This window comes from Globicephala melas, chromosome 4 (assembly GCF_963455315.2).
Source record: "Globicephala melas chromosome 4, mGloMel1.2, whole genome shotgun sequence".
Lineage (NCBI taxonomy): Eukaryota > Metazoa > Chordata > Mammalia > Artiodactyla > Delphinidae > Globicephala > Globicephala melas.
The window spans coordinates 48,932,775-48,960,014 of NC_083317.1; the positions used below are offsets into that span (position 1 = coordinate 48,932,775).

Below are 27,240 nucleotides of genomic sequence, written 5' to 3' on the forward strand. Positions count from 1 at the left end.
AGTTGATTTGCTAGAGCAGCTCACAGAAATCAAAGAAACATTTTACTTACAAGATGACTGGTTTATTATAACCAATTATAACTCAGGAACAGCCAGAAGGAGGAGATGCATAGGGCAAGGTATATGGGAAGGACATAGAGCTTCCATGCTCTGAGTGCACCATTCTCCTTGAATCTCCATGTGTTCACCAACCCGGAAGCTCTCCAAACCCCATCCTTTTGGGTTTTTATGGAGGCTTTATTCCATAGGTGTTATTGATTCAGCCTCCAGGGGTGGAGGTCCAGGATGGGACTGAAGGTTCCAACCCTCTAATCATGGTTGGTTCTCCAGACAACCCAACCAGCCCCCATCCTCAGGTGCTTTCCAAAAGCCACCAAAGTAACATACACCCTGCTGTGGTGGAAAGGGGCTTGTAACGAAGAACAAGGCACCCATTTCCCCTTTATGACTCTGAAGTGTTTTCAGGAACTGAGGACACGAAACCAAATATTACAGCAAAAGATGCTCCCATTGCTCTTATCGCTGCCAAGGATTTTGGGAGCTGTGAGCCAGGAACTGTGGATGAAGACCAAATGTATATTTCTTACAAATCACAGTATTGCAGGTACATAGCTATTTTTCCCATCCATGTGTTCATCTGTCCTTCTGTCTATTAAGAAAATAATTAATGAAAAGTATAAAACACTTGAAAAAATAGAGAGTGGTATTAAGTACATAAATGAATTCCCTCCCCAATCGTCACTCTCAATGTTGTTTCTTGGATGTAACTGCTTGTTTTTAATTATTTGCTTAGTTAGTGCTAATTACACATTACACAGTTATATCTTGTTCTGTCAGCTTTACACTGTACCTTCTGACCTTTCCACATCAGGCAGTATAGCATGGATGGTTAAGTTAAAACACAGACCGAACTCAGACTGCTTGGGTTCTAGTCCAGGTTTGCTGCTTCTAACCTATGTGACCTTGGGCAAATTATCAAGCCATTCATTGCCTCAGTTTCCCTGTCTATCATATGGCATAATAATAGGACTTATCTCATGGGATAATTTAAACATTGTATTAAAAGATTTATGTAAAGTCTTCAAAAGAGTGTCCGGCACATAGGTGCTTAGTACATGTTGGTTGATACTGCTGTTCCTGTTAAGATAATGGAAGATGAGGTCTTCTGCTGACTCACACTTTCTGTCACTCTCTTTCTAAACTTTATAAAATTATTTTTATTTCTGTGCATTAGAATAATGTATTTAGACCTTTTCTTTCCCTAATAGCATTAGATAGCACATTTTAACTCCCTCCTGTAAGTGAGGAAGAAAATCACTTCTGCATTATTTTACATTTGACTTCCGTTAGCTAGCGTATAACTTTTGCATCATCAGGCTTTATAATCTTTAGTTTTATTGCTCTAACTATAATTAAGGCTAACGTGTAGCCTTAATTATATCAATCTTTATGGATTGATTCTTTTTTTTTAAATTTATTTATTTAATTAATTTATTTTTGGCTGCATTGGGTCTTTGTTGCTACACACGGGCTTTCTCTAGTTGCGGCTAGCGGGGGCTACTCTTTGTTGTGATGCGCGGGCTTCTCATTACGGTGGCTTCTCTCGTTGTGGAGCACGGGCTCTAGGCGCGCGGGCTTCAGTAGTTGTGGCATGCAGGCTCAGTAGTTGTGGCACACGGGCTTAGTTGCTCCGTGGCATGTGGGATCTTCCCAGACCAGGGATTGAACCTGTGTCCCCTGCATTGGCAGCCAGATTCTCAACCACTGCACCACCAGGGAAGCCCTGGATTGATTCTTATACTTAAAAAAAAATAACATTATGATAATCATGTAAATGTTAGTCAATATAGAACATGATCCTTTGAAACCAAATCTATATCTCTTGATGGAGAATTTCCCAAACATCAAGGTCAAATGGATCTTTTTTATACACTACCTCAGTTGCTTAATCATGCTGCATTTTAATTTGCTTCATATTTTAATGATGACTTTCTTATACCTCTTCTTGTTTTTTTTTTTTCCTGGAGTGCTAATTGCTTTTTTTTTCTGTTGAGAGAGAATACCACCTTCTGTAACATGTCATGAGGATTTTCCTTCATATGATTTGTTGAATTGAATCCACTTGCTTCTTCTCCTTTTTTTTTTTTTGCGGTACGCAGGCCTCTCACTGTTGTGGCCTCTCCCGTTGCGGAGCACAGGCTCCAGACGCGCAGGCTCAGCGGCCATGGCTCACGGGCCTAGCCGCTCCGCGCCATGTGGGATCCTCCCGGACTGGGGCACGAACCCGCGTCCCCTGCATTGGCAGGCGGACTCTCAAACACTGCGCCACCAGGGAAACCCCTGATGTGGACCATTTTTAAAGTCTTTATTGAATTTGCTACAATATTGCTTCTGTTTCATGTTTTGGTTTTTTGGCCGTGAGGCATGTGGGATACCAGTTCCCTGACCAGGGATCAAACCCACACCCCCTGTATTGGAAGGCGAAGTCTTAACCACTGCACTGCCAGGGAAGTCCCTCCACTTGCTTCTTCAAGGCATTTTGGTTCTTTTTCCTCAGAGCCCTCTATCTTCCTGTTTCAGTGTTCACTCATTATTGTCTTGACCTGTTGCCCAGCTGTTATTCTGAGTTTGCTTTTCATTGAATTCCTGGGTTGGTTTCACTCTTGCTCATGTCTTTCACTTCCTTGGATTTTTCTTTCCATTTTACTGGGTTAAATCTTCAAATAATGTTTTTCTGAAAGGGCACATGGGAACAAAGCTTACATGTCTGAAACTGTCTTTATTTTGCCCTCATGTATGATTTGTATTTAGAATGCCGTATTCAAAATCCTTTTCCCTCAGAACCTTACAACTTTGCTCTACTGTCTTCTAGTGTCCAGTGTAGCAAAAGGCAAGGCTAATGCGAATCTAATTCTTGTTTTTTTATTGGTAACATTGTTCTCCTTTCTGGAAGCTATTAGGACCTTTTCTTTACCTGTGAAATTTTACAAGGCTCTAAGGTGAGGTGTTTTTTTTTTTTTTGGTAGAAAACTTTATTGTCAAACAGGCAGATCTGCTCACTAATAAGAAAAGAGCTTAAAAATCTGAAATTTAGAGATAGAGTATAAAATTTTGAGATACAAAATATTAGAAAGCCATTGTGTTGTACGATATATAGAGCAAAATGCCACAATATAAATAGCAATTAATGTCCAAACTAGAAAAGACTGAAGTCCTTATAAGGTTGTCTTCTAAGCAGAAAGGCCAAAGTGAAGATTAAGGACCAGTTCTAAGGGGGTGTAAGACATGGTCTTTGGGAAGCACTGGAGTTCTATTAAGGCACTTTCTTGCATACCTGGGATAAATCTCACTTGGTCATGGTGTATAATTCTTTTTACACATTGTTGGATTTGATTTGTTAATATTTTGTTGATGATTTTACATCTGTGTTTATGAGGGAAATTTGTAGTTTTCTTGTAATGTCGTCTAGTTTTGGTATTAGGGTAATGCTGGCTTTATAGAAAGAAGTATTCCCTCTGCTTCTATATTCTGACAGAGAGTGTAGAGAATTGATACAATTTCTTCCTTAAATATTTGGTAGAATTCATCAATGAATCCCACCTGGACCTGGTGGTGTCCGTTTTGAAAGGTCATTAATTATTGATCCAGATTCTTTACTAGAGATTATAAGCCTATTCAGATGATCTGTTTCTTCTTGCATGAGTTTTGGCAGAGTGTATCTTTCAAGGAATAGGTGCATTTCATCTCAGTTATCAAATTTGTGGGTATAGAGTTGTTCGTGGTATTCCTTGATTACCTTTTTTTAAAAATTAATTTATTTATTTACCTATTTATTTTTGGCCGTGTTGGGTCTTTGTTGCTGCGCACGGGCTTTCTCTAGTTGTAGTGAGCGGGGACTACTCTTGGTTGTGGTGCGCGGGCTTCTCATTGCGGTGGCTTCTCTTGTTGCGAAGCATGGGCTCTAGACATGCAAGCTTCAGTAGTTGTGGCTCGCGGGCTCTAGAGCGCAGGCTCAGTAGTTGTGGCGCATGGGCTTAGTTGCTCCACAGCATGTGGGATCTTCTCTGACCAGGGCTTGAACCCATGTCCCCTGCATTGGGAGGCAGATTCTTAACTACTGCACTACCAGGGAAGTCCCTTGCTTATCCTTTTAATGTCTATGGGATCTATAGCGATGTCTCTTCTTTCATTTCTGATAATGGTAATTTGTGTCCTGTCTGTTTTCCATAGTTAGTCTTGCTGCAGGCTTATTGATTTTATTGATATTTTCAAAGAACCAGCTTTTGGCCTCATTGTCTTTCCTCTATTGATTTCCTGTTTTCAGTTTCATTGATTTCTGCTCTAATTTCTAATTTCTTTTCTTCTCCTTACTTTGGAGTTGATTTGCTTTTCTTTTTCTAGTTTCCTAAGGTTGGAGTTAAGATGATTGATTTTAGATCTTTCCTCTTTTCTAATAATGTGCATTCAGTGCTGTAAATTTCCCTCTAAGACCTATTTTTATGGCATCCCATAAATTTTGATAAGTTGTGTTTTCATTTTCATTTAACTAAAAAGATTTAAATTTTCTATTGATATTTCTTCTTTGACCCTTGTTTTATTTAGAAGTGTGTTGTTTAGTTTGTTTTATTATTTATTTATTTATTTATTGGGCACCCCTCGTGGCTTGTGGGGTTTTTTAAGTTCCCCAACCAGAGATTGAACCTGGGCCCTCATCAGTGAGAGCGTGGAGTATTAAGCACTGGACCGCCAGGGAATTCCCAGAAGCGTGTTGTTTAATCTCCAGGTATTTTGGGATTTCCTAGCTATCGTTCTGTTATTAATTTCTCCTTTAATGCCATTGTAGTCTGAGAGCAGACATTGTATGGTTTCTGTTCTTTTCAATTTTTTATGGTATGTTTTATGGTCCAGAATATGATCTGTTTTTGTGCATCTTTCATGGGAGCTTGAGAAGAATGTGTATTCTGCTGTTGCTAGGTAAGTAGTTTATAGATGTCCATCATATCTAGTTAATTGGTGGTGCTGTTGAGTTCAACTGTGTCCTCACTGACTTTCTGCTTGCTGGATCCATCCATTTCTGATAGTGGGGTATTGAAGTCTTTAACTACAATAGTGAATTTATCTATTTTTTTTCTTGCAGTTCTATCAGTGTTTGCCTCACATATTTGACTTTCTGTTGTTAGGCACATACATGTTAAAGATTGTTATGTCTTCTTGGAGAATTGACCCTTTTATTATTATATAATATCCTTCTTTATCTCTGATGACTTTCCTCGCTCTGAAGTCTACTCTGCCTGAAGTTAATATAACTATTCCTGCTTTCTTTTGATTAGTGCTAGCCTGGTATATCTTTCTCCATCCACTTACTTTTAATCTATATAAGTCTTTATATTTAAAGTAAGTTTCTCAGAGACACCATATAATTGAGTCTGACAACCTCTGTCTTGTAACTGGTGTCTTTAGTCCATTGGTGTTCAAGGTGATTATTGATATAGTTGGATTAATATCTACCTTAGTTGTTACTGTTTTCTATTCATTATCCTTGTTCTTTGTTCCTATTTTTGTCTTCTGCTCTTTTTCTGACTCTTGTGGTTTTAATTGAGCATTTAAAAAAAATACTTATTTTATTTATTTATTTTTATTTTTGGTTGCGTGGGGTCTTAGTTGTGGCATGAGGGATCTTTCGTTGCTGCACGCAGGCTCTTCTTGCAGCATGAGGGCTACTCTCTAGTTGTGGTGTGCGGGCTACTCTCTTGTGGCGTGCGTGCGGGCTTCTCTCTAGTTGTGGTGCACGGGCTTCTCTCTAGTTGTGGTGCGCAGGGTCCAGAGCGCGTGGGCTCTGTAGTTGTGGCCTGTGGGCTCTCTAGTTGAGGTGCTTGGGCTCAGTAGTTGTGGCCGTGGGCTTAGTTGCCCCGCAGCATGTGGGATCTTAGTTCCCCGACGAGGGATGGAACCTGTGTCCCCTGCATTGGAAGGCAGAATCTTAACCACTGGACCACCAGGGAAGTCCCTAATTGAACATTTTATAGATTCCATTTTGTCTCCTTTCTTAGTGTATCAGTTATACTTCTCATTTTGCTTTAAGTGGTTGCCCTAGAGTTTTCAGTATGCATTTACAAGCAACTCAAGTCCACTATCAAATAATGCCATACTGCTTCATGGGTAGTGCAGGTACATTATTAACAACAAAATATTCCTAATTCCTCCCTCCTGTCCCTTGATAATTGCTGTATTTTTTTCCTTTTAGTATGTCTTGTAATTTTTGTTGAAAGCTGGACATGATGTACTGGGTAAAACGAACTCCAATAAATAGGCTTTTAGTGGTGTGGGGGTGAGGTGTAAGGGAGGTGAAGCATTTTATAGTCCTATGATCCTCAGTCCTTTAGTGAGTCTGTGAACTTCAGAATTGTTTTTTAGTCTTACCCCCAACCCTTAAATTGGATAGAATGGTTAGAGTGGGCTGGAGTTGGGTATGTTCCTTACCTCAGTTTGGTTAGGCTCTGATAAAACCTCAGTAGGTTAGGCTCTGGTAAAACCTCAGTAGGTTAGGCTCTGGTAAAATAGTTTGGCTTGAGGGCAGGCCTTGTTAAGAAGAATGGAATACTCTGGTATTCAGTACTCCCTCCATCCACTGTCTTGCTTTCTGTGGTGTCATTTACCCATGGTCAACCATGATCTGAAAATATTATATGGAAAATTCCAGAAATGAACAACTTACCAGTTTGAAGTTGTGCATTGTTCTGAGTAGCGTGATGAAATCTTGTGCCATCCTGCTGTTTCCCACCCAGGATCCTCAACCACTGACATCACTGTAGCTCAATCCACGATCACCTGACACAGATGATCCTTCTTCTGATGTGTTGTCAGAAGGTCAGTAGTAGCCTAACACTACGTCACAATGCCTACATCATTCACCTCACTTCATCTCATCACGTAGGCCTTTTATCCTTTTACGTCATCACAGGAAGAAGAAGGACAGTACACCAATAAGATGTTTTGAGAGAGGGACTTCCCTGGTGGTCCAGTGGCTAAGACTCTGTGCTCCGAATGCAGGGGGCCCGGGTTCGATCCCTGGTTGGGGAGCTAGATCCCACATGCATGCTGCAACGAAGACTTCGCGTGCTGCAACTAAGAGTTTACATGCTGCAACTGAAAAATCCTGCACACGGCAATGAGGACCCTGCACACGGCAACAAAGATCCTGCATGCCGCAACTAAGACCCAGCGCTGCCAAATAAATTTAAAAAAAAAGATATTTTGAGAGAGATCTCATTCACATAACTTTTATTCTAGTATATTATTATAATTGTTCTATTTTATTATTATTGTTAATTTCTTACTGTGCCTAATTTATAAATTAAACTTTATCATAGGTATATATGTATAGGAAAAAGCAGTATATATAGGGTTTGATGTGACGCAGTTTCAGGCATCCACTGGGGGTCTTGGAAATATCTCCTGTGGATAAAGGGGGACTACTGTCCTTCAAAATGATTCCTTTTCCCTTTCTCCTTCTGGAAGCACCAAAGGGATTTTTCTCTGATATTTGCTGTGGGAATCTGTAAAACTGGTGAGCTGTGGTTTTTGAAACAATGTCATCTCAAGTAAGTTTTATTAAAATTTAAGCTGAAGCAGGGATTTATTTGTTGACTATAAGGAGATTTATTGTAGCTGTGGTTTCTGTTGTTTGTGTCTTTCTCTTCAGTACTTGGACCATGAGACTGCATCAGCCACATTCATCGACAGTGGTGGACAGTTTGTTTTCTCCCAGGTGACAGGAATTAGCCGGAATCCTTACTGTGGCTATGAGCACCAGACTCTGTCCAGCCGGGAGCGCCTGGAGGAGGACTCCTTGTTGGCCGCCTTACAGTGGCAGGTGCCTGATGTGGGCCCAGTCCCCTTTTTGAAGAGCACTGACCCTTCTTCCAGCTACTTTGTCATCTTGAACTCTGCAGCCTTCTTCAAGGTGGGAAGCCAGCTAGAGGTGCTGGTTCATGTACAGGATTTTCAAGGAAAGCCCAAGAAGTATGGTGGAGACTACCTGCAGGCCAGAATCCACTCCCCTAAGCTGCAGGCAGGGGCCGTGGGTAGAGTGGTGGACTACCAGAATGGGTTTTACAAGGTCTTTTTTACTCTGCTCTGGCCAGGCAGAGTTAAAGTGTCCATATCTCTGGTCCACCCCAGTGAAGGAATCAGAGTTCTTCAGAATCTACAGGAAGAGAAACCAGACAGGGTCTATTTCAAGAGCCTCTTCCGTTCAGGAAGAATTTCTGAAACTACAGAGTGTAATGTGTGTCTTCCTGGGAGTCTTCCCCTGTGCAACTTTACAGATCTCTATACTGGAGAACCCTGGTTCTGCTTCAAACCAAAGAAGCTCCCTTGCAGTAGCAGAATTAACCATTTCAAGGGCGGATACCTGAAGGGCCTCCTAACTGCTGCAGAGAATGCTTTCTTCCAGAGGTATGTGCTCCTTGCTCTAGGGGGTAATTTAAGAGGTCCCTTTTCATTGTCTTTGTCCTACTTAGGAGACTTTCTTGTTTTGGTTATGTGCTTCTTATATCTTTCTGAACTTGGCCCAATTCAAGAGAGGTGGTAAGAAAATAAATATATTTTGTGATTAGTGTGCTTATTTCAGTTCAAATTAATGACCTTAAATTTTTGTTCTTTTACCCTAATATCTTTAACTTCAGAATTGCATAGTATATCTGTATAAGCAAGATCACTTATTCACAGAACAGATAAAAAAAATCATCCAAGAACAGGGCTGCTAGAGGTCTTATAGTCAGGGTAGTGTTTTAGCTTCATGTCTAATAAACTGAAAAAAGTTTTATATAGTCAGGGTAGTGTTTTAGCTTCATGTCTAATAAACTGAAAAAAGTTTTAAGTGACATATTATTAGTTGTTAAAATCATATAAACATTTATGGATAGGAAAAAGACTATGAATATGGTAACATTGCTGGACTGATATAATGATAAGCATGGGAAGCCAGGAATACCACAGCAAACTGTATTTTTGAAGGTTAATAGTTGTTGAAATTATTGCATTCCATATAGTTCTGAAATAAAATAACATTCTTAAGGAATAAAAAGAAAAATAACATAGAAAGTACAATTACTTGAGAGAATGTAAAACATTTTTTATTTTTAAATGAAATCTGTACTTTAAAAATATTCCCTTGGGCTTCCCTGGTGGTGCAGTGGTTAAGAATCTGCCTGCCAGTGCAGGGGACACAGGTTCGAGCCCTGGTCCGGGAAGATCCCACATGCCGCGGAGAAACTAAGCTCGTGCGCCACAACTACTGAGCCTGCGCTCTAGAGCCCATGCTGCACAAGAGAAGCCACCGCAAAGAGAAGCCGGCGCACTGCAACGAAGAGTAGCCCTCGCTTGCTGCAAGTAGAGAAAGCCCGCACGCAGCAGCAAAGACCTGACGCAGCCAAAAATAAAATAAAAATAAAAAATAAAAAAATTTATATAAAAAAATATTCCCTTGTAGAGAGGGATCACATAAGATGTGTGGTCTGTATGAGCTTCTAATATAAAACTCTGATTTTTTACTCCCTGAGTCAGCTTTTGGTGGTAACAGTTTTAAGTACATATTTGATGCCATGCTTTCAGAAGGCCAGCAGAGGGAGCACTACTCCCAGTGTATTCACTGTACTCTTGAGGGGACTGCCTAGTTTTTTGTGGCTCAGTACAAAAGGACTTTAGGTTTATTCTTGGGTTCAGATCTTAGACACATTATTTATCAATGACTATGAGCAGATGATTTTATTTCTGTGTACTTTTTGCCTATGTATGAAGACTTTTCAGTTACCCCCTTTTATTTTATTTTAAATAACTTTTTTTTAAAGTTTTTTTTTTTTTTTATGTGGACCATTTTTTAAAGTCTTACTCCCTTTTAGAGTTGTGTTGTCAGTCTACTTAGTGGCTTAGCAAAGAGGAGGAAGCATAGCATGTAATTTACTGAAATTCCACGTGGAAAAAAGTGGGAAAAAGGTTAGAGAATTAAGTTCGTGTAAAATTTAAAATGTTCCTAACACTAAATCCTACCATTAAAACCAAAGAACACCTGTGAATCCAGAAGGATAAAATAATGTCTGCCCCTGCCTTTACTTGCATATCCTGGATGAGGCTGGCTGAGGATACTTTGTAGTAGAATCATTAAAAAAGGTTCTACTTACCTGGAAGTTTTCCGGGAAAGCATTTGAGGTGGCATAAGTTTTTGGAAACCAAACATTTGACAGAGTCCTGATACAGATTTTTTTTTTTGCATTGTTTGCTCTGTTAAAAATCTGAAATTTTGCATTAGGCTAACTGAAAAGAAAAAGAGAAAGATTGAAATTGATCATTTGAGGGATCTTTGAGTGCAGTATTTTGAGCTCATGGCCTGAATATGTTAAGCTACGCTCATTTTTACCTCTCTTCCTTGGTGGCTCGTAATGTTGTTTAATTCAGAAAGGATTAAGAAGCTTAGCCTTGGTCTTTGGTTCCCAAATGACAGTTGGACAATTAAGGTGATCTAATCTCTCGAGGAAAAAAAAAAAGTGTTGGTTTTAGGAAGAACCATAATACTTTGCTTAAAAGATTCTGATAATAAGAGGACGTCTTTTGAAAGAATGAGCTTATCACATTAAAAGCTTCCCTTTTATTTTAGCATGATTTATACTTTTTTTTTTCTTTCTAACTTTGTATTAAAAATGTTCAGGGGCTTCCCTGGTGGCGCAGTGGTTGAGAGTCCGCCTGCCGATGCAGGGGACACGGGTTCGTGCCCCGGTCCGGGAAGATTCCACATGCCGCGGAGCGGCTGGGCGCGTGAGCCATGGCCGCTGAGCCTGCGCGTTCGGAGCCTGTGCTCCGCAACGGGAGAGGCCACAACAGTGAGAGGCCCGCCTACCGCTAAAAAAAAAAAAAAAAAAAAAAAAAAAAATGTTCAAATCTGTAGAACCCCTGCAGGAATAACAACAGTGAGCACCCATATACCTTTAACTTAGACTCACCATTGTTATGTTTTGCCGCATTTGCTTTCTCTCTATGTGTTTATATGTGTGTATTTGTGTATAATTCTTTCCCCTCAGACCATTTGAGAGTAAGGTGCAGACATCATGGCACTGCACCCCAGGCGTATGCATCTCCTAGGACCTTCTCCAACGTATAACCATGACACAGTGATCACACTTGGGCCTTTTATCATTGACACAACATTGTTATTTAATATGCAGTCTATATTCAAGTTTATCCAGTTGTCCCAATAATATCCTTTATTGCTATCTCTTTTATTTTAACTGAGTCTCTGATCACACACAATCTTTTTAGTTGTCTCTTTAATCTTTTAGTCCAGAAGAGTTCTCTAACTTGTTTTGGTTTTTACGACATTGACAATTTTGATGTTGCTGTTTTTGTAGAATATTGCTTAAATTGGATTTGCTGCTTTATTGTTTCTGCGTGATTAGATTGAGAGTAAACATTTTTACAAGCAAATTACAGTGGTGAAGGTTTCTTCTTTTCCTTACCTTAAAGCTTTAAACTCATGAAAGTAGTTTATATGTGCTCTCTTAAAGTCATGTATATTAATTGTCTCTTTTATAATCTATGAAATGCTGTTATTCTCTAACATAGCCCCCTATAATTCTCCCTCATTCATTAGAATGTCAGTGCCATGAAGGAGGAGATGCTGTTTTTTTTTTTTGTTTGGCTGTGCCACTTGGCTTGTGGGATCTTAGTTCCCCAACCAGGGATCGAACCTGGGCCCTCGGCAGTGAAAGCCTAGAGTCCTAACCACTGGACCTCCAGGGAATTCCTGATGCTATGTGTTTTGTTTACTGTTATATCCCTAGTAGCTAGAATAGTGCCTGGCACATAGTAGAAGCTTAAGAATTATTTAAGAACAAACCTGTTTTGAATTGATTTTTGATGAAATGAAATATCGTGACTGCAAGTTCCCATATCGAGTTTGGAAAGTTAACATTTTATTGTTTTGTTTGTTTTTGGTCTAAGTGCAAGAGGCCTAATTATTATGAGCCAGTTTCTGGAATAGTTACACCATGTTTTCAGTATACTTCTCCTGGACTCCACTGTCCCCCACCTTTTCACACAGCCCTCTATCAGATATTTTCTGAGCATGGACTCTAGTCCAGGGCCTGTGCTAAGTACTGAAGATGAAAGATGAATGGGACATAATCCATGTCTTTGAGGAGTACATGTTTTATTAAGGGGAACAGACACTACAGAGCCATAGTAATGATGAACAGAGTACATGCATGAGCACGTATCTGGGGACACATGTCCCTAGGTAGGACTCAGCTCTGGGCAAGGCCTAAGGAATCTGACGTATTACTTAATGCTCCGTAGTCTTGCAGCCTGAAAACTAAGTAGTGACAAAATAGACATTCTCATCAGTGTGAGCCATTCTCTGAGTCCAAGGGAGGTAAGTAATTCAAACAGAATTTGTCATTTTGGAGTTTGCACTCTAAGGGTGAAGCAGTGAAAAATTAAAAACTTGTTTAATTCTTATTCAGTTTATGTATCCATATAACCTGCTTATTGTAATATACCTAGTTTATTAATTATCAATTTTATTGAGTAACATTTATAAGAATATTTCATCTTAGTAAAGCTTTGTGAAATCCTGTCCATTTAAAAATTTGAAAATAAAGATACATATTAGAAAATAAATGTTCCTGAATCTAAGCTTGTACTCTTTTTATTCCTCTTTCAAGCGGTGTCAATATCAAAATGCCAATCAACTCCAGTGGACCTGATTGGGTGACTGTGATTCCCAGCAGTATAAAAGGTAAAAAGGAATGAGCTTGATGATTTGTTGTTTTTCCTGCTAAGTGTGTTGAGGCTCTGTAGTTACACTGATGTTACAAAGCCCTTTTTTTTTTCCTTTTTTAATATGTCCCGGTTATTGCTGGGCACAGTTTTAACTGTGTTTTAACAAACGTTCCAGGTGATTCTGATCCATTGTATAGGATACTATTAAGAGTAAAAGAATGAAATTTAGAAGAGTAAATGTATGTGTTTTGTTTTTGCATAATAGGTATAATGAGCTATAGTGACTTGTAGAAAGAAAGGATGAACATTATTAAGGAGGTTATGCAGATGGAAGGTGATCACTCCTTGGCCTTTTGGCTAAGATCAAGTGCAGATGGCAGACGAGGTCCTTTTAGCTGTTGAAAGCATGTATGTAGTATCCTACAGAGCAGATAGTGCCAACACCAATGCCACAGGGATGAGGTATATAACACATATGAACCCACCAGTGTGGGTATTGACTCACACTGGAACTGCAGAGCAAGGGCCATCTAAAGGGGGAGCTGCAGAGCAAGGACCATCTAAAGGGGGAACTGCAGAGCAAGGACCATCTAAAGGGGGAACTGCAGAGCAAGGACCATCTAAAGGGGGAACTGCAGAGCAAGGACCATCTAAAGGGGGTGTCCGCTCAGTTCCTATGTTGCTATGCAAACATTGTTGCTATGCAAAAATGTAGACCCAGCATAGCCAGATCTATAGATTTTTTTCATGAAAAACCAGAAATCAATTTTTGAATGTTAATATCTCCAGATTTCAAAACATTGGCATCCAGTTAAAAACTTTAAAACTATTGTGTGGGCTAAATAAAATTTGAGGCCCAGATGCAGGCAGGACACTGTCAGTCTGTATCTCTGGTGTTCACTGTCATGTGCCACAAGAAATCCTGATCTTTTCCTAGTGAAGAGCTGTATTTGATTTACTTGAACCCAGTAAGTTACTAATTTTAGAGGGTACATATGCGAAACATCGTTAATAGAAATTGCTTACCTTTTATCTGCCTGGCCCTCAACCCCACAGCCGAGATATCAGTAAACATGGGATCACCCAGTAGTGCTCAACCCTTCATATCCTCACATCTGACACCTCCGGAGGCCCCGTCCCACTACCAGATCTATCCCCCTCTTCCACAGCCCTGGTTATCTGGCTCACCCACCTTGTGATTCCCTGGCTGTCCAGTGGGAGGAGCTTTGGGTGGTTTACTTGCACCTGACAGGTCTTGGGATTCAGCCAGGAAGTGGTTGTGCGTTTGTGATGTACATTCTGTTTAGAGAGAAGAAAGATTCAGTAACTAGTGGGGCTTTTGATGGATTTTTAGAGGAAGAAAGAAACCATGAATCAGTAGGAGCAGGGTAGCCTGGCTTTGATAAAACTGTCTCAGAGCAGGTAAATAATTGGAAAGAAAAGAGAAGGACAATTACTTTATAAATCAACGAAGTCCGGCTTGGGGGAACTTCACCTAAATTCACCTTAGTGACCAGCAGGGGGCACTCAAAGATGCTAAACGAAGGGCTCACATTCTTTCTTCTTTAATTCCTTCCTTCTTCCCTCTCTCCCTGCCTTCCTCTCTTAATTCCTTCATTCCCTTTGTTCTCTTTTTAAAATCTTTTGTTTTCAGATAATTTTAGACTTAAGGAAGAGTTGTGGAAATAGTACAAAGTGCCCATATAGCCTTCACCAAGTTTCCCTTATGCTAATTTCTGATTAATCGATTAATTGCTTGGCTGTGCTGGGTCTTCATTGTGGCATGCGGGCTCTCTAGTTGAGGTATGTGGGATCTTAGTTCCTGACCAGGGATCGAACCCAGGCCCCCTGCACTGGGAGTGTGGAGTCTTAACCACTGGACCACCAGGGAAGTCCCCCCTTATGCTAACTTCTTAAGAAATCACAGAATCAAAACCAAGAATTTAACATCCATATAATGTTATTAACTAAACTATAGAGTTTATTTGGATTTCATCAGTTTTTCCACTAATGTCCTTTTTTGTTTCAGAATCCAGTGCAGATCTCACATTGCATTTAGTTGCATGTTTCCTCAGTCTTTCCTCTGTGACAGATCCTCAGGCTCTTATTGTCTTCCATGACTTTGACACTTTTGAAGAGCATTGGTCAGATAGTTTTTAGAATCTCTCTAAACTTGGGTTTGTCTAGTGTTTTCTTTTGATTGGAATGAGGTTATGCATTTTTGGAAAGAATAGGACAGAAATGATGTTGTATCCTTTTGAGGGGGTACATGATGTTGATATGTATTGCTAACAATGTTAACCTTGATCACTTGGTTAAAGTGGTGTCTACCTCGGTTTTCCACTGTAAACTAATTAGTTTTCTTTCTTTCTTTCTTTCCTTTTTTTTTTTTTTTTTTGGCTGTGCCTCTCGGCTTGTGGGATCTTAGTTCCCTGATGAGGGATCGAACCCAGGCCCTCAGCAGTGATAGCATGGAGTCCTAACCACTGGACTGCCAGGGAATTCCCTAAACTAATTATTTTTATCTTTGTATTTACTCAGTATTCTGGGGAGGTACTTTGAGACTGTGGTAGGCTGAATAATGGCCCCTAAATATATCCAGATCCTAATCCGTTGAATTTGTGAATGTTACCTTATATGGCAAAAGAAACTTTACAGATGTGATTAAGTTAAGAGTTTTGAGCTGTGGGGGAGATTATCTGGATTATCTGAATGGGCACTAAATGCAATCACAAGTGTCCTTTTAGGAGGGAGGCAGAGGGAGATTTCATACAGAAGACAGAAAGCCATGTGAAGACGGAAGCAGAGAGAGATTTGAGGATGCCATGACATTGGCTTTAGAAATGGAGAAAGGGGCCATGAGCCAAAGAATATAGCTCTAGAAAAGGCAAGGGAACAAATTCTTCCCTAGATCCTCCAGAGACAGCGTGACTCTCCTAACACCTTGGTGTTGGCCCAGCGATACTGATTTTGGACTCCTGGCCTCAGAACTGTAAGAGAATAAAGTTGTGTTGTTTTAAGCCACTAAATTTGTGGTAATTTGTTACAGCAGCTACAGGAAACGAATACAGAGACTATGTAAACATTCTGTTTCTGCTTAACCTTTCACCTACTAATTTTAGCATTCATCATTCGATCTTCCCTGCAGCAGTTATTTCTGTGGTGTTCTAATGGTGACTTGCTCTGTCTCTCATTTTTAAGACATTTATTAATTGAAATTTTTCTGTAAGAAAGAGTTGTCCCTTCTACACCATTAATTTAATTTTATCAGCATAGACTCCTGACTATTTCATTCTTTGGATTATAATCCAATTCAGTTGTTCAAATTGTTCCACTTTTGGTAGTTGAGAACTTTTTTAGTTTGGCTTCTGTGCCCTTTTGACATGCTCTCATTCTTTTTTTTTTTTTTTCCATTCACGTATGTTTTAATTCAATGCAAATAACTTACATTTATCTATCACTTATAATTTTATTTTCAATGTGATAAGTAGGACAGGGATTGTTATTTCCATTTTATTTTATTTTATTTTTACATCTTTATTGGGGTATAATTGCTTTACAATGGTGTGTTAGTTTCTGCTTTATAACAAAGTGAATCAGTTATACATATACATATGTTCCCATATCTCTTCCCTCTTGCGTCTCCCTCCCTCCCACCCTCCCTATCCCACCCCTCCAGGCGGTCACAAAGCACCGAGCTGATCTCCCTGTGCTATGCGGCTGCTTCCCACTAGCTATCTACCTTACGTTTGGTAGTGTATATATGTCCATGCCTCTCTCTCGCTTTGTCACAGCTCACCCTTCCCCCTCCCCATGACATGCTCTCATTCTTTTAATTAATTAACTTATTTTTTTTGAGCACTTCCTTACTTTATGGTACCACAGGATATTTCAGGTCCATCTTATATTTTCTTTGCCCAGGCCTTGGAAGTGTTCATAATATTTACACTTATATTATTTCACTTATGAATCCTATATTTTGAAGGTTTTATTTTCCCTATGACACTTCATAATTTATATATTAGTTAATTGATTTTTGTACAAGGTAAAACTTTTCTCAGGTGCATGTTTAGAGTCTGGTGGATTGCTTGAGGCTGCCAGTGCTACCCCCATGCACACATAATTCCAGTCAAAAGCAAAGAAACACAGCTTTCAATTAGACTAGACTATCTTATCAAGGGCAAGCATCTGGTTTCTGACAGGCTTTTCCAGTGTCAGAATTACTACTGAATTTTCATAAGCATCTGCACTGTGGTCCTCAGACCATTATAGCCTAATGGTGTGGGACCTTGATGGCTTCTAACCTCATCAGCAACTAAACTAGAGCTCATATTTTTGGGGGAGTTTACTGAAAGTTTAGGATAGGACTAGATTTAATAGCAATAGGATAAATATCAACATCTTTATAGCTTTTTACTATTTTCTCTGTTTATTGAAATTTATCTCATATGCAATAGAGCACACAGGTCATAAGCATACAGTACGACGGAGTTTTACATGTGTACATATCTTTGTAGGGTGAATTCTAAGATGACTCCCAATGATCCATGCCCTTATATAAACCCGTCCCTTCAATTATATGACAAAGTTGACTTTAAAAAAAGATAGATTGGGCTTCCCTGGTGGCGCAGTGGTTGAGAGTCCGCCTGCCGATGCAGGGGACGCGGGTTCGTGCCCCGGTCCGGGAGGATCCCACATGCTGTGGAGCGGCTGGGCCCGTGAGCCATGGCCGCTGAGCCTGCGCGTCCGGAGTCTGAGCTCCTTAACGGGAGAGGCCATAACAGTGAGAGGCCCGCGTACCACAAAAAAAAAAAAAAAAAAAAAAAGAGATTTTCGTGGGTGGATCTGACCTAACCAGATAAGTCCTTAACAGGGACCAGGTTCTTCCAGAAGAAAGAGATTGAAAGTGTGAAAAGGATTCCATGTGAGGGAGATACTTCATTGCTGGCTTTCAAGATGAAGGAGGCCATGGGGCAGGGAATGTAGGCAGCTTCTAGGAGCTGAAGGGCATTCCCTGGCTGACGACCAGCAAGGAAATGAGAAACTCAATCTTATAACCACAAGGAACTGAATTTGGCTAACAACTTGAACAAACTTGGAAGCAGATTTTTCTCCAGAGCCTTCAGAAAGGAACACAGCCCTGCTAACATCCTGATTTCCACTTGTGAGATCCTGAGCAGAGAACCTAGCCATACCACGTGCAGATTCCTGACGTGCAGAACTGTGGGAAAATAAATGCCCCTTGTTTTTAAGCCATTAAGTTTGTGGTGATTTGTTACACAGCAATAGAAAACTAATTAACTACCACCCAGATCAAGATATAGAATGTTTACAGTGTATAGAATATTTCCAGCATTCCAGTATGGCCCTTTATTGTGACAACTGCACTTTCACACTATTACAGTATCGAATTTTCACAACAGCCCTTCAGAATAACTAGTAGTTTGTCCGTTTTACAGATAATGAAACCAAGGTCCAGGTCCAATTAACTTAGGAAATCAAAGGACTCACATCCTACACATAACATCCAGCAAACTGATATCATTTGGGGAAAGGAAGCCCACAGCCGTTTCAATAATAAATGTAGGTCTCTGTAAATGGTCCCATCTCTGCTACCTCCTGTCTCTTCAACTCTGAGAAACGTTGGCAAGTCACTCTGACTTGCTTTCTTTACCTCTAAAAGACATTTGGACTAGCTATTCTCTGAGGTCCCTTTCAACATTCTCTGAATCTACAGGTATTTCTACCTCACATAGCATTTTTATCTTTCCTTTGTAAAATGCAGAGTTTTAGGGGACTAAAATAGAATGGAAAAAAATCAATTTCCCAAGGTTTTGTGGGGGGAAACTCAAACCAGTATGGTGGCTGAGTAGCTAGGACCTCCTCACATTCCCAGCACTGGACGGGGCATGCCCAGAGCTTGGCACGCTATCCTCACTCCTTACCTCCCCGAGGTGGTGCCCGGGCACTCCTGTGCTCATGTTCCCTGGCCAGGGAATTGTTTGCCTCGATTTCTTCTCTGACTTGTCTTTCCTTCCCTTCATGAACCACGTTCTCCCTTTGGTCAGCCTTTCACTGTTCTTACTTCTAACTCCATGCCAGAAAATTAAGGGACCTGTGTTCACACCTCCAACCCTTAATTCACACAGTATCCCTCTCGTCCAGCTCTTTCTAGATCATTTAGGAAAATTTATCTCTGCCTTTTTCGCTCTCGTTTTGTCACATTTGTGGTCCAAATAGCCCTTATTATGGCTAATGAATGATATGGGATGATGCCCTTTGGAGGAAAATGTAAGCTGTCGGCTTTTAAAGAGAAGCCAGGACATTTTATTTTATTTAATTTATTTATTTATTTATTAAGCCAGGACATTTTAGAGAAGCAGGGACCTTACTTGCAAATAATCAAAACTGTCCCTCCTGATTTTGCATAAAGATCTTTATATCTGCTCTTACAATCGCCTGCCTGTAAACTTCCTTCACCATCAATGTTCAAGACAACCATAAAATTGAGTAATAACTCATTTTTGTTTTTTAATTATTTTCATTCCACTTGTACAGTACATTAAGAATTATATTATTGATTTAAGGGGCTTTCATATCTCAGATATCTTATGTGAAAATGCATTCTGAGCTCCAAGCAACACTGACTTTTTAAACAACTTCAGACTGCTTGAAATCATATTAGTCAGGAAATGTTTTTGTCCCAGTTGACCATAAGAGGGCAATGTAGGTAAACACATTTCACTTTAAAAATATGTTCTGTTATCTAGCGCTGCATGTTTAAAGAATTAATGTCAGGTTCAGTAATTGATTTGTTTTGCTTGACTTAACTCTGATAGTAAATATAATTAACATTTGAATGGAAATGGTAATTGTTTCCTGTATGATATACCCGTTTCTTTATGACCCTTATTTGACAGTAGACTCAGCTACTGAGTCTACAGACTTAACTGTGGTAAATATTGTGACTTCAAAATCACTTTTAATTCCCATTCCAGTAAATGTTTTCTTTATGCCCCAGGTGTCTGCTCAGGAGCTCTCTGGCCTGTGCAGCCTTGATGTGATGATAACAGTGAGGAGCTCTGGGCAAGGTGTGGTGACATGGTAAAGCCACACTTGGTAGCATGTTGAGAAATTGCTTTTGAATAAGCCAAGCGAGTGTTTACCCTAACCCTCATTTTTCTTTGATAATCACATTGGCCAAAAGAGCATTTACAATTCTGTGTACTTTTCAATTTAGACCCTGAACCTGCAAAGCATTAGCAGATACCTAAGAAAAAAGATTAAGTATGCACTGTCAAATAGGGCATCTTCTTTGAAGGGAGTAAAACCAAAATAATTTTTTTCTTTTTTTTTCTTTTTTAACACCTTTATTGGATTATAATTGCTTTACAACGGTGTGTTTCTGCTTTATAACAAAGTGAATCAGCTAAACATATACATATATCCGCATATCTCCTCCCTCTTGCGTCTCCCTCCCACCCTCCCTATCCACCCCTCTAGGTGGTCACAAAGCACCGAGCTGATCTCCCTATTTCCCAATAGCTATCTGTTTTACATTTGGTAGTATATATAAGTCCATGCCACTCTCTCACTTTGTCTCAGCTTACTCTTCCCCCTCCCAGTGTCCGCAAGGCCATTCTCTGCGTCTGTGTCTTTATTCCTGTCCTGCCCCTACGTTCTTCAGAACCTTTTTTTTTTAGAATCCATACATATGTGTTATATATGCGGTATTTGTTTTTCTCTTTCTGACTTAATTCACTATGTATGACAGACTCTAGGTCCATCCACCTCACTACACATAACTCAATTTTGTTTCTTTATATGGCTGAGTAATACTCCATTGTATATATGTGCCACATCTTTTTTATCCATTCATCTGTCGATGGACACTTAGGTTGCTTCCATGTCCTGGCTATTGTAAATAGAGCTGCAATGAACATTGTGGTACATGACTCTGTGAATTATGGTTTTCTCGGGGTATATGCCCAGTAGTGGGATTGCTGGGTCATATGGTAGTTCAATTTTTAGTTTTTTAAGGAACCTCCGTACTGTTCTCCATAGTGGCTGTATCAATTTACATTCCCACCAACAGTGCAAGAGGGTCCCCTTTTCTCCACACCCTCTCCAGCATTTATTGTTTCTAGATTTTTTGATGATGGCCATTCTCACTGGTGTGAGGTGATACCTCCTTGCAGTTTTGATTTGCATTTTTCTAATGATTAGTGATGTTGAGCATCCTTTCATGTGTTTGTTGGCAATCTGTATACCTTCTTTGGAAAAATGTCTATTTAGGTCTTCTACAAATTTTTGATTGGGTTTTTTGTTTTTCTAATATTGAGCTGCATGAGCTGTTTATATATTTTGGAGATTAATCCTTTGTCAGTTGTTTCATTTGCAAATATTTTCTCCCATTCAGAGGGCTGTCTTTTTGTCTTGTTTATAGTTTCCTTTGCTATGCAAAAGCTTTTAAGTTTCATTAGGTCCCACTTGTTTATTTTTGTTTTTATTTCCATTTCTCTAGGAGGTGGGTCAAAATGGATTTTGCTGTGATTTATGTCATAGAGTCTTCTGCCTATGTTTTCTTCTAAGAGTTTTATAGTGTCTGGCCTACATTTAGGTCTTTAATCCATTTTGAGTTTATTTTTGTGTATGGTGTTAGGGAGTGTTCTAGTTTCATTCTTTTACATATAGCTGTCCAGTTTTCCCAGCACCACTTATTGAAGAGGCTGTCTTTTCTCCTTTGTATATTTTTGCCTCATTTATCAAAGATAAGGTGACCATATGTGCATGGGTTTATTTCTGGGCTTTCTATCCTGTCCCATTGATCTATATTTCTGTTTTTGTGCCAGTACCATATTGTCTAGATTACTGTAGCTTTGTAGTATAGTCTGAAGTCCAGGAGCCTGATTCCTCCAGCTCCATTTTTCTTTGTCAAGAGAAAAGAATTTGGCTATTTGGGGTCTTTTGTGTTTCCATACAAATTGTGAAATTTTTTGTTCTAGTTCTGTGAAAAATGCCAATGGTAGTTTGATAGGGATTGCATTGAATCTGTAGATTGCTTTGGGTAGTAGAGTCATTTTCAAAATGTTGATTCTTCCAATCCAAGAACATGGTATATCTCTCCATATATTTGTATCATCTTTAATTTCTTTCCTTAGTGTCTTATAGTTTTCTGCATACAGGTCTTGTCTCCTTAGGTAGATTTATTCCTAAGTATTTTATTCTTTTTGTTGCAGTGGTAAATGGGAATGTTCCTTAATTTCTCTGTCAGATTTTTCATCCTTAGTATATAGGAATGCAAGAGATTTCTGTACATTAATTTTGTATCCTGCTGCTTTACCAAATTCATTGATTAGCTCTAGTCATTTTCTGGTAGCATCTTTAGGATTCTCTATGAATAGTATCATGTCATCTGCAAATAGGGACAGCTTTACTTCTTCTTTTCCGATTTGGATTCCTTTTATTTCTTTTTCTTCTCTGATTGATGTGGCTAAAACTTCCAAAACTATGTTGAATAACAGTGGTGCGAGTGGACAGCCTTGTCTTGTTCCTGATCTTAGAGGAAATGGTTTCAGCTTTTCACCATTGAGAACAACGTTAGCTGTGGGTTCGTCATATATAGCCTTTATTATGTTGAGGTAAGTTCTCTCTATGTCTACTTTCTGGAGGGTTTTTATCGTAAATGGGTGTTTTTTTTTTTTTTTTTTTTTAAGATGTTGGGGGAAGGAGTTTAGTAATTTATTTATTTATTTATTTGCTGTGTTGGGTCTTCGTTTCTGTGCGAGGGCTTTCTCTAATTGTGGCAAGTGGGGGCCACTCTTCATCGTGGTGCGCGGGCCTCTCACTGTCACGGCCTCTCTTGTGGAGCACAGGCTCCAGACGCGCAGGCTCAGTAGTTGTGACACACGGGCCTAGTTGCTCCGCGGCATGTGGGATCCTCCCAGAACAGGGCTTGAACCCGTGTCCCCTGCATTATCAGGCAGATTCTCAACCACTGCGCCACCAGGGAAGCCCATGGGTGTTGAATTTTGTCCAAAGCTTTTTCTGCATCTGTTGAGATGATCATGTGGTTTTTCTCCTTCAATTTGTTAATATGGTTTATTTCATTGATTGATTGATTGATTGATTTTGGCTGCGTTGGATTTTCATTGCTGGGCATGGGCTTTCTCTAGTTGTGGTGAGCGGGGGCTACTCTTTGTTGTGGTGCACAGGCTTCTCATTGCAGCATTGGCTTCTCTTGTTGCAGAGCATGGGCTCTAGGTGTGTGGGCTTCAGTAGTTGTGGCACGCAGGCTCAGTAGTTGTGGCTCGCGGGCTCTAGAGTGCAGGCTCAGCAGTTGTGATGCACGGGCTTAGTTGCACTGCGGCATGTGGGATCTTCCTGGACCAGAGCTCAAACCTGTGTCCCCTGCATTGGCAGGCAGATTCTTAACCACTGCACCACCAGGAAAGTCCCTATCAATTTGACTGATTTGCATATATTGAAGAATCCTTGCATTCCTGGGATAAATCCCACTTAGTCATGGTGTGTGATCCTTTTAATGTGCTGTTGGGTTCTGTTTGCTAGTATTTTGTTGAGGAGTTTTGCATCTATGTTCATCAGTGATATTGGCCTGTAGTTTTCTTACTTTGTGACATCTTTGTTTGGTTTTGGTATCAGGGTGATGGTGGCCTCATAGAATGAGTTTGGGAGTGTTCCTCCCTCTGCTATATTTTGGAAGAGTTTGAGAAGGACAGGTGTTAGCTCTTCTCTAAATATTTGATAGAATTCGCCTGTGTAGCCATCTCATCATGGGCTTTTGTGTTGGAAGATTTTAATCACAATCTCAATTTCAGTGCTTGTGATTGGTCTGTTTATATTTTCTATTTCTTCCTGGTTCAGTCTCAGAAGGTTGTGCTTTTTTAAGAATTTGTCCATTTCTTCCAGGTTATCCATTTTATTGGCATATAGTTGCTTGTAGTTATCTCTCATGATCCTTTGTATTTCTGCAGTGTCAGTTGTTACTTCTCCTTTTTCAATCCTAATTCTGTTGCTTTGAGTCTTCTCCCTTTTTTTCTTGATGAGTCTGGCTAATGGTTTATCAATTTTGTTTATCTTCTCAAAGAACCAGATTTTACTTTTACTGATCTTTGCTATTCTTTCCTTCATATCTTTTTCATTTTTTTCTGATCTGACCTTTATGATTTCTTTCCTTCTGCTAACTTGGGTTTTTTTGTTGTTGTTGTTGTTCTGCTTTCTCTAATTGCTTTACGTGTAAAGTTAGGTTGTTTACTTGAGATGTTTCTTGTTTCTTGAGGTAGGATTGTATTGCTATAAACTTCCCTCTTAGAACTGGTTTTGCTGCATCCCATAGGTTTTGGGTCGTCATGTTTTGTCATTTGTTTCTAGGTATTTTTTGATTTCCTCTTTCATTTCTTCAGTGATCTCTTGGTTATTAAGTTGTGTACTGTTTAGGCTCCATGTGTTTGTACTTTTTACAGATTTTTTCCTGTAATTGATATGTAGTGTGATAGTGTTGTGGTCAGAAAAGATACTTGGTACAATTTCAATTTTCTTAAATTTACCAAGGCTTGATTTGTGAGCCAGGATAGGATATGTCCTGGAGAATGTTCCATTAGCACTTGAAAAGAAAGTGTATTCTGTTGTTTTTGGATGGAATGTCCTCAAAATATCAATTAAGTCCATCTTGTTTAATGTATCATTTAAAGCTTGTGTTTCCTTATTTATTTTCATTTTGGATAATCTGTCCATTCGTGAAAGTGGGGTGTTAAACTCCCCTAGTATGATTGTGTTACTGTCGCTTTCCCCTTTTATGGCTGTTAGCATTTGCCTTATGTATTGAGGTGCTCCTATGTTGGGTGCCTGCATATTTACAATTGTTATATCTTCTTCTTGGTTTGACCCCTTGATTATTATGTAGTGTCCTTCTTTGTCTCTTGTAATAGTCTTTATTTTAAAGTCTCTTTTGTCTGATATGAGAATTGCTACTCCAACTTTCTTTTTATTTCCATTTACATGGAATATCTTTTTCCATCCCCTCACTTTCATTCTGTATGTGTCCCTAGGTCTGAAGTGAGTCTCTTGTAGATAGTGTATATATGGGTCTTGTTTCTGTATCCATTCAGCCACTTCTATGTGTTTTGCTTGGAATATTTAATCCATTTACATTTAAGGTAATTATCGATATATATATTCCTATTACCATTGTCTTAATTGTTTTGGGTTTGTTATTGAAGGTCTTTTCCTTCTCTTGTGTTTCCTGCCTAGAGAAGTTCCTTTAGCATTTGTTGTAAAGCTGGTTTGGCGGTGCTGAATTTTCTTAGCTTTTGCTTGTTTGTAAAGGTTTTAATTTCTCTGTCGAATCTGAATGAGATCCTTGCTGGGTAGAGTAATCTTGGTTGTAGGTTTTTCCCTTACATCACTTTAAGTATGTCCTGCCACTCCCTTCTGCCTTGTAGAGTTTCAGCTGAAAGATCAGCTGTTAACCTTATGGGGATTCCCTTGTATGTTATTTGTTGTTTTTCCCTTGCTGCTTTTATTATTTTTTCTTTGTATTTAATTTTTGATAGTTTGATTAATATGTATCTTGGCGTGTTTCTCCTTGGATTTATCCTGTATGGGACTCTCTATGCTTCCTGGAGTTGATCAACTATTTCCTTTCCCATATTAGGGAAGTTTTTAACTATAATCTCTTCAAATATTTTCTCAGTCCCTTTCTTTTTCTCTTCTTCTTCTGGGACCCCTATATTTCGAATGTTGGTGCGTTTACTGTTGTCCCAGAGGTCTCTAAGACTGTCCTCAATTCTTTTCATTGCTTTTTCTTTATTCTGCTCTGCAGTAGTTATTTACACTATTTTATCTTCCAGGTCACTTATCTGTTCTCCTGTGTCAGTTATTCTGCTGTTGATTCCTTCTAGAGAATTTTTAATTTCATTTATTGTGTTGTTCATCATTGTTTTTTTGCTCTTTAGTTCTTCTAGGTCCTTGTTAAACCTTTCTTGAATTTTCTCCATTCTATTTCCAAGACTTTGGATCATCTTTACTATCATTACTCTGAATTCTTTTTCAGGTAGACTGCCTATTTCCTCTTCGTTTGTTTGGTCTGATGTGTTTTTAGCTTGCTCCTTCATCTGCTGTGTGTTTGTCTGTCTTCTCATTTTGCCTAACTTACTCTGTTTGGGGTCTCTTTTTCACAGGCTGCAAGTTCGTAGTTCCCGTTGTTTTTGGTGTTGGCCTGCCGTGGGTAAGATTGGTTCAGTACATTGTGTAGGATTCCTGGTGGAGGGGACTAGTGCCTGTGTTCTGGTGGTTGAAGCTGGATCTTGTCTTTCTCATGGGCAGGACCGTGTCCGGTGGTGTGTTTTGGGGTGTCTGTGACCTTATTATGATTTTAGGCAGCCTCTCTGCTAATGGGTGGGGTTGTGTTCCTGTCTTGCTAGTTGTTTGGCATAGGGTGTCCAGCACTGTAGCTTGCTGGTCGTTGAGTGGAGCTGGGTCTTAGCGTTGAGATGGAGATCTGTGGGAGAGCTCTCAGTGACTGATGATATTATGTGGGGCTGGGTGGTCTCTGGTGGACCAATGTCGTGAACTCGGCTCTCCCACCTCAGAGGCTCAGGCCTGACACCCAGCCGGAGCACTGAGAACCTGTGAGCCACACGGCTCAGAAGAAAAGGGAGAAAGAAAGAAAGAAAGAGAGAGAGAGAGAGAGAGGGAAAGAAAGGATGGATGGAAGAAAAAAGGAAGGAAGGAAGGAAGGAAGGAAGGAAGGAAGAATTAAAATAAAAAATTAAAAAGTAATTATTAAAAATAAAAAAATTAAAAAGTAATAAAAAATGAAAGAAAGAAGGGAGCAACCAAACCAAAAAACAAATCCACCAATGATGATAAGTGCTAAAAATTATACTAAAAAAGAAAAACAACAGAAAAATGGACAGAACTCTAGGACAAATGGTAAAAGCAAAGCTATACAGGCAGAATCACACAAAGAAGCATACACATACACACTCACAAAAAGAGAAAAAAGAAAAAAATATATATCTATTAAAAAAAAAAGAGGAAGAGAGCAATCAAATCAATCAATAAATCTACCAATAATAATAATCTCTAAATACTAAACTAAGATAAACATAAAGCCAGAAACAAATTAGATGCAGAAAGCAAACCCCTAGTCTACAGTTGCTCCCGGAGTCCACCACCTCAATTTTGGGATGATTTGTTGTCTGTTCAGGTATTTCAGAGATGCAGGGTACATCACGTTGATTGTGGAGATTTAATCCGCTGCTCCTGAGGCTGCTGGGAGAGATTTCCGTTTCTCTTCTTTGTACACACAGCTCCTGGGGTCCAGCTTTGGATTTGGCTCCACCTGTGCGTGTACGTCACCTGAGGGCGTCTGTTCTTCGTTCAGACAGGACAGAGTTAAAGGAGCAGCTGATTGGGGGCTCTGGCTCACTCAGGCCGGGGGGA

The 27,240-nt window shown here is 39.6% G+C and overlaps 1 protein-coding gene and 1 non-coding gene across 3 annotated transcripts in view; both read left to right on the forward strand.

The window, feature by feature from the left end:
* Positions 1-27,240, forward strand: part of NXPE3 (neurexophilin and PC-esterase domain family member 3) — a 53,304-nt gene that overhangs the window by 18,577 nt on the left and 7,487 nt on the right. For both annotated transcript variants that reach the window (XM_030861077.2, XM_060298026.1), the window contains exons 5-6: positions 7,703-8,457; positions 12,717-12,790. In XM_030861077.2, coding sequence (XP_030716937.1) covers positions 7,703-8,457; positions 12,717-12,790 — 829 coding nt within the window. The remainder of the gene's footprint in view (positions 1-7,702; positions 8,458-12,716; positions 12,791-27,240) is intronic.
* Positions 7,008-7,080, forward strand: TRNAR-CCG (transfer RNA arginine (anticodon CCG)). The gene has a single exon. It is a non-coding gene; the product is annotated as a tRNA-Arg (tRNA).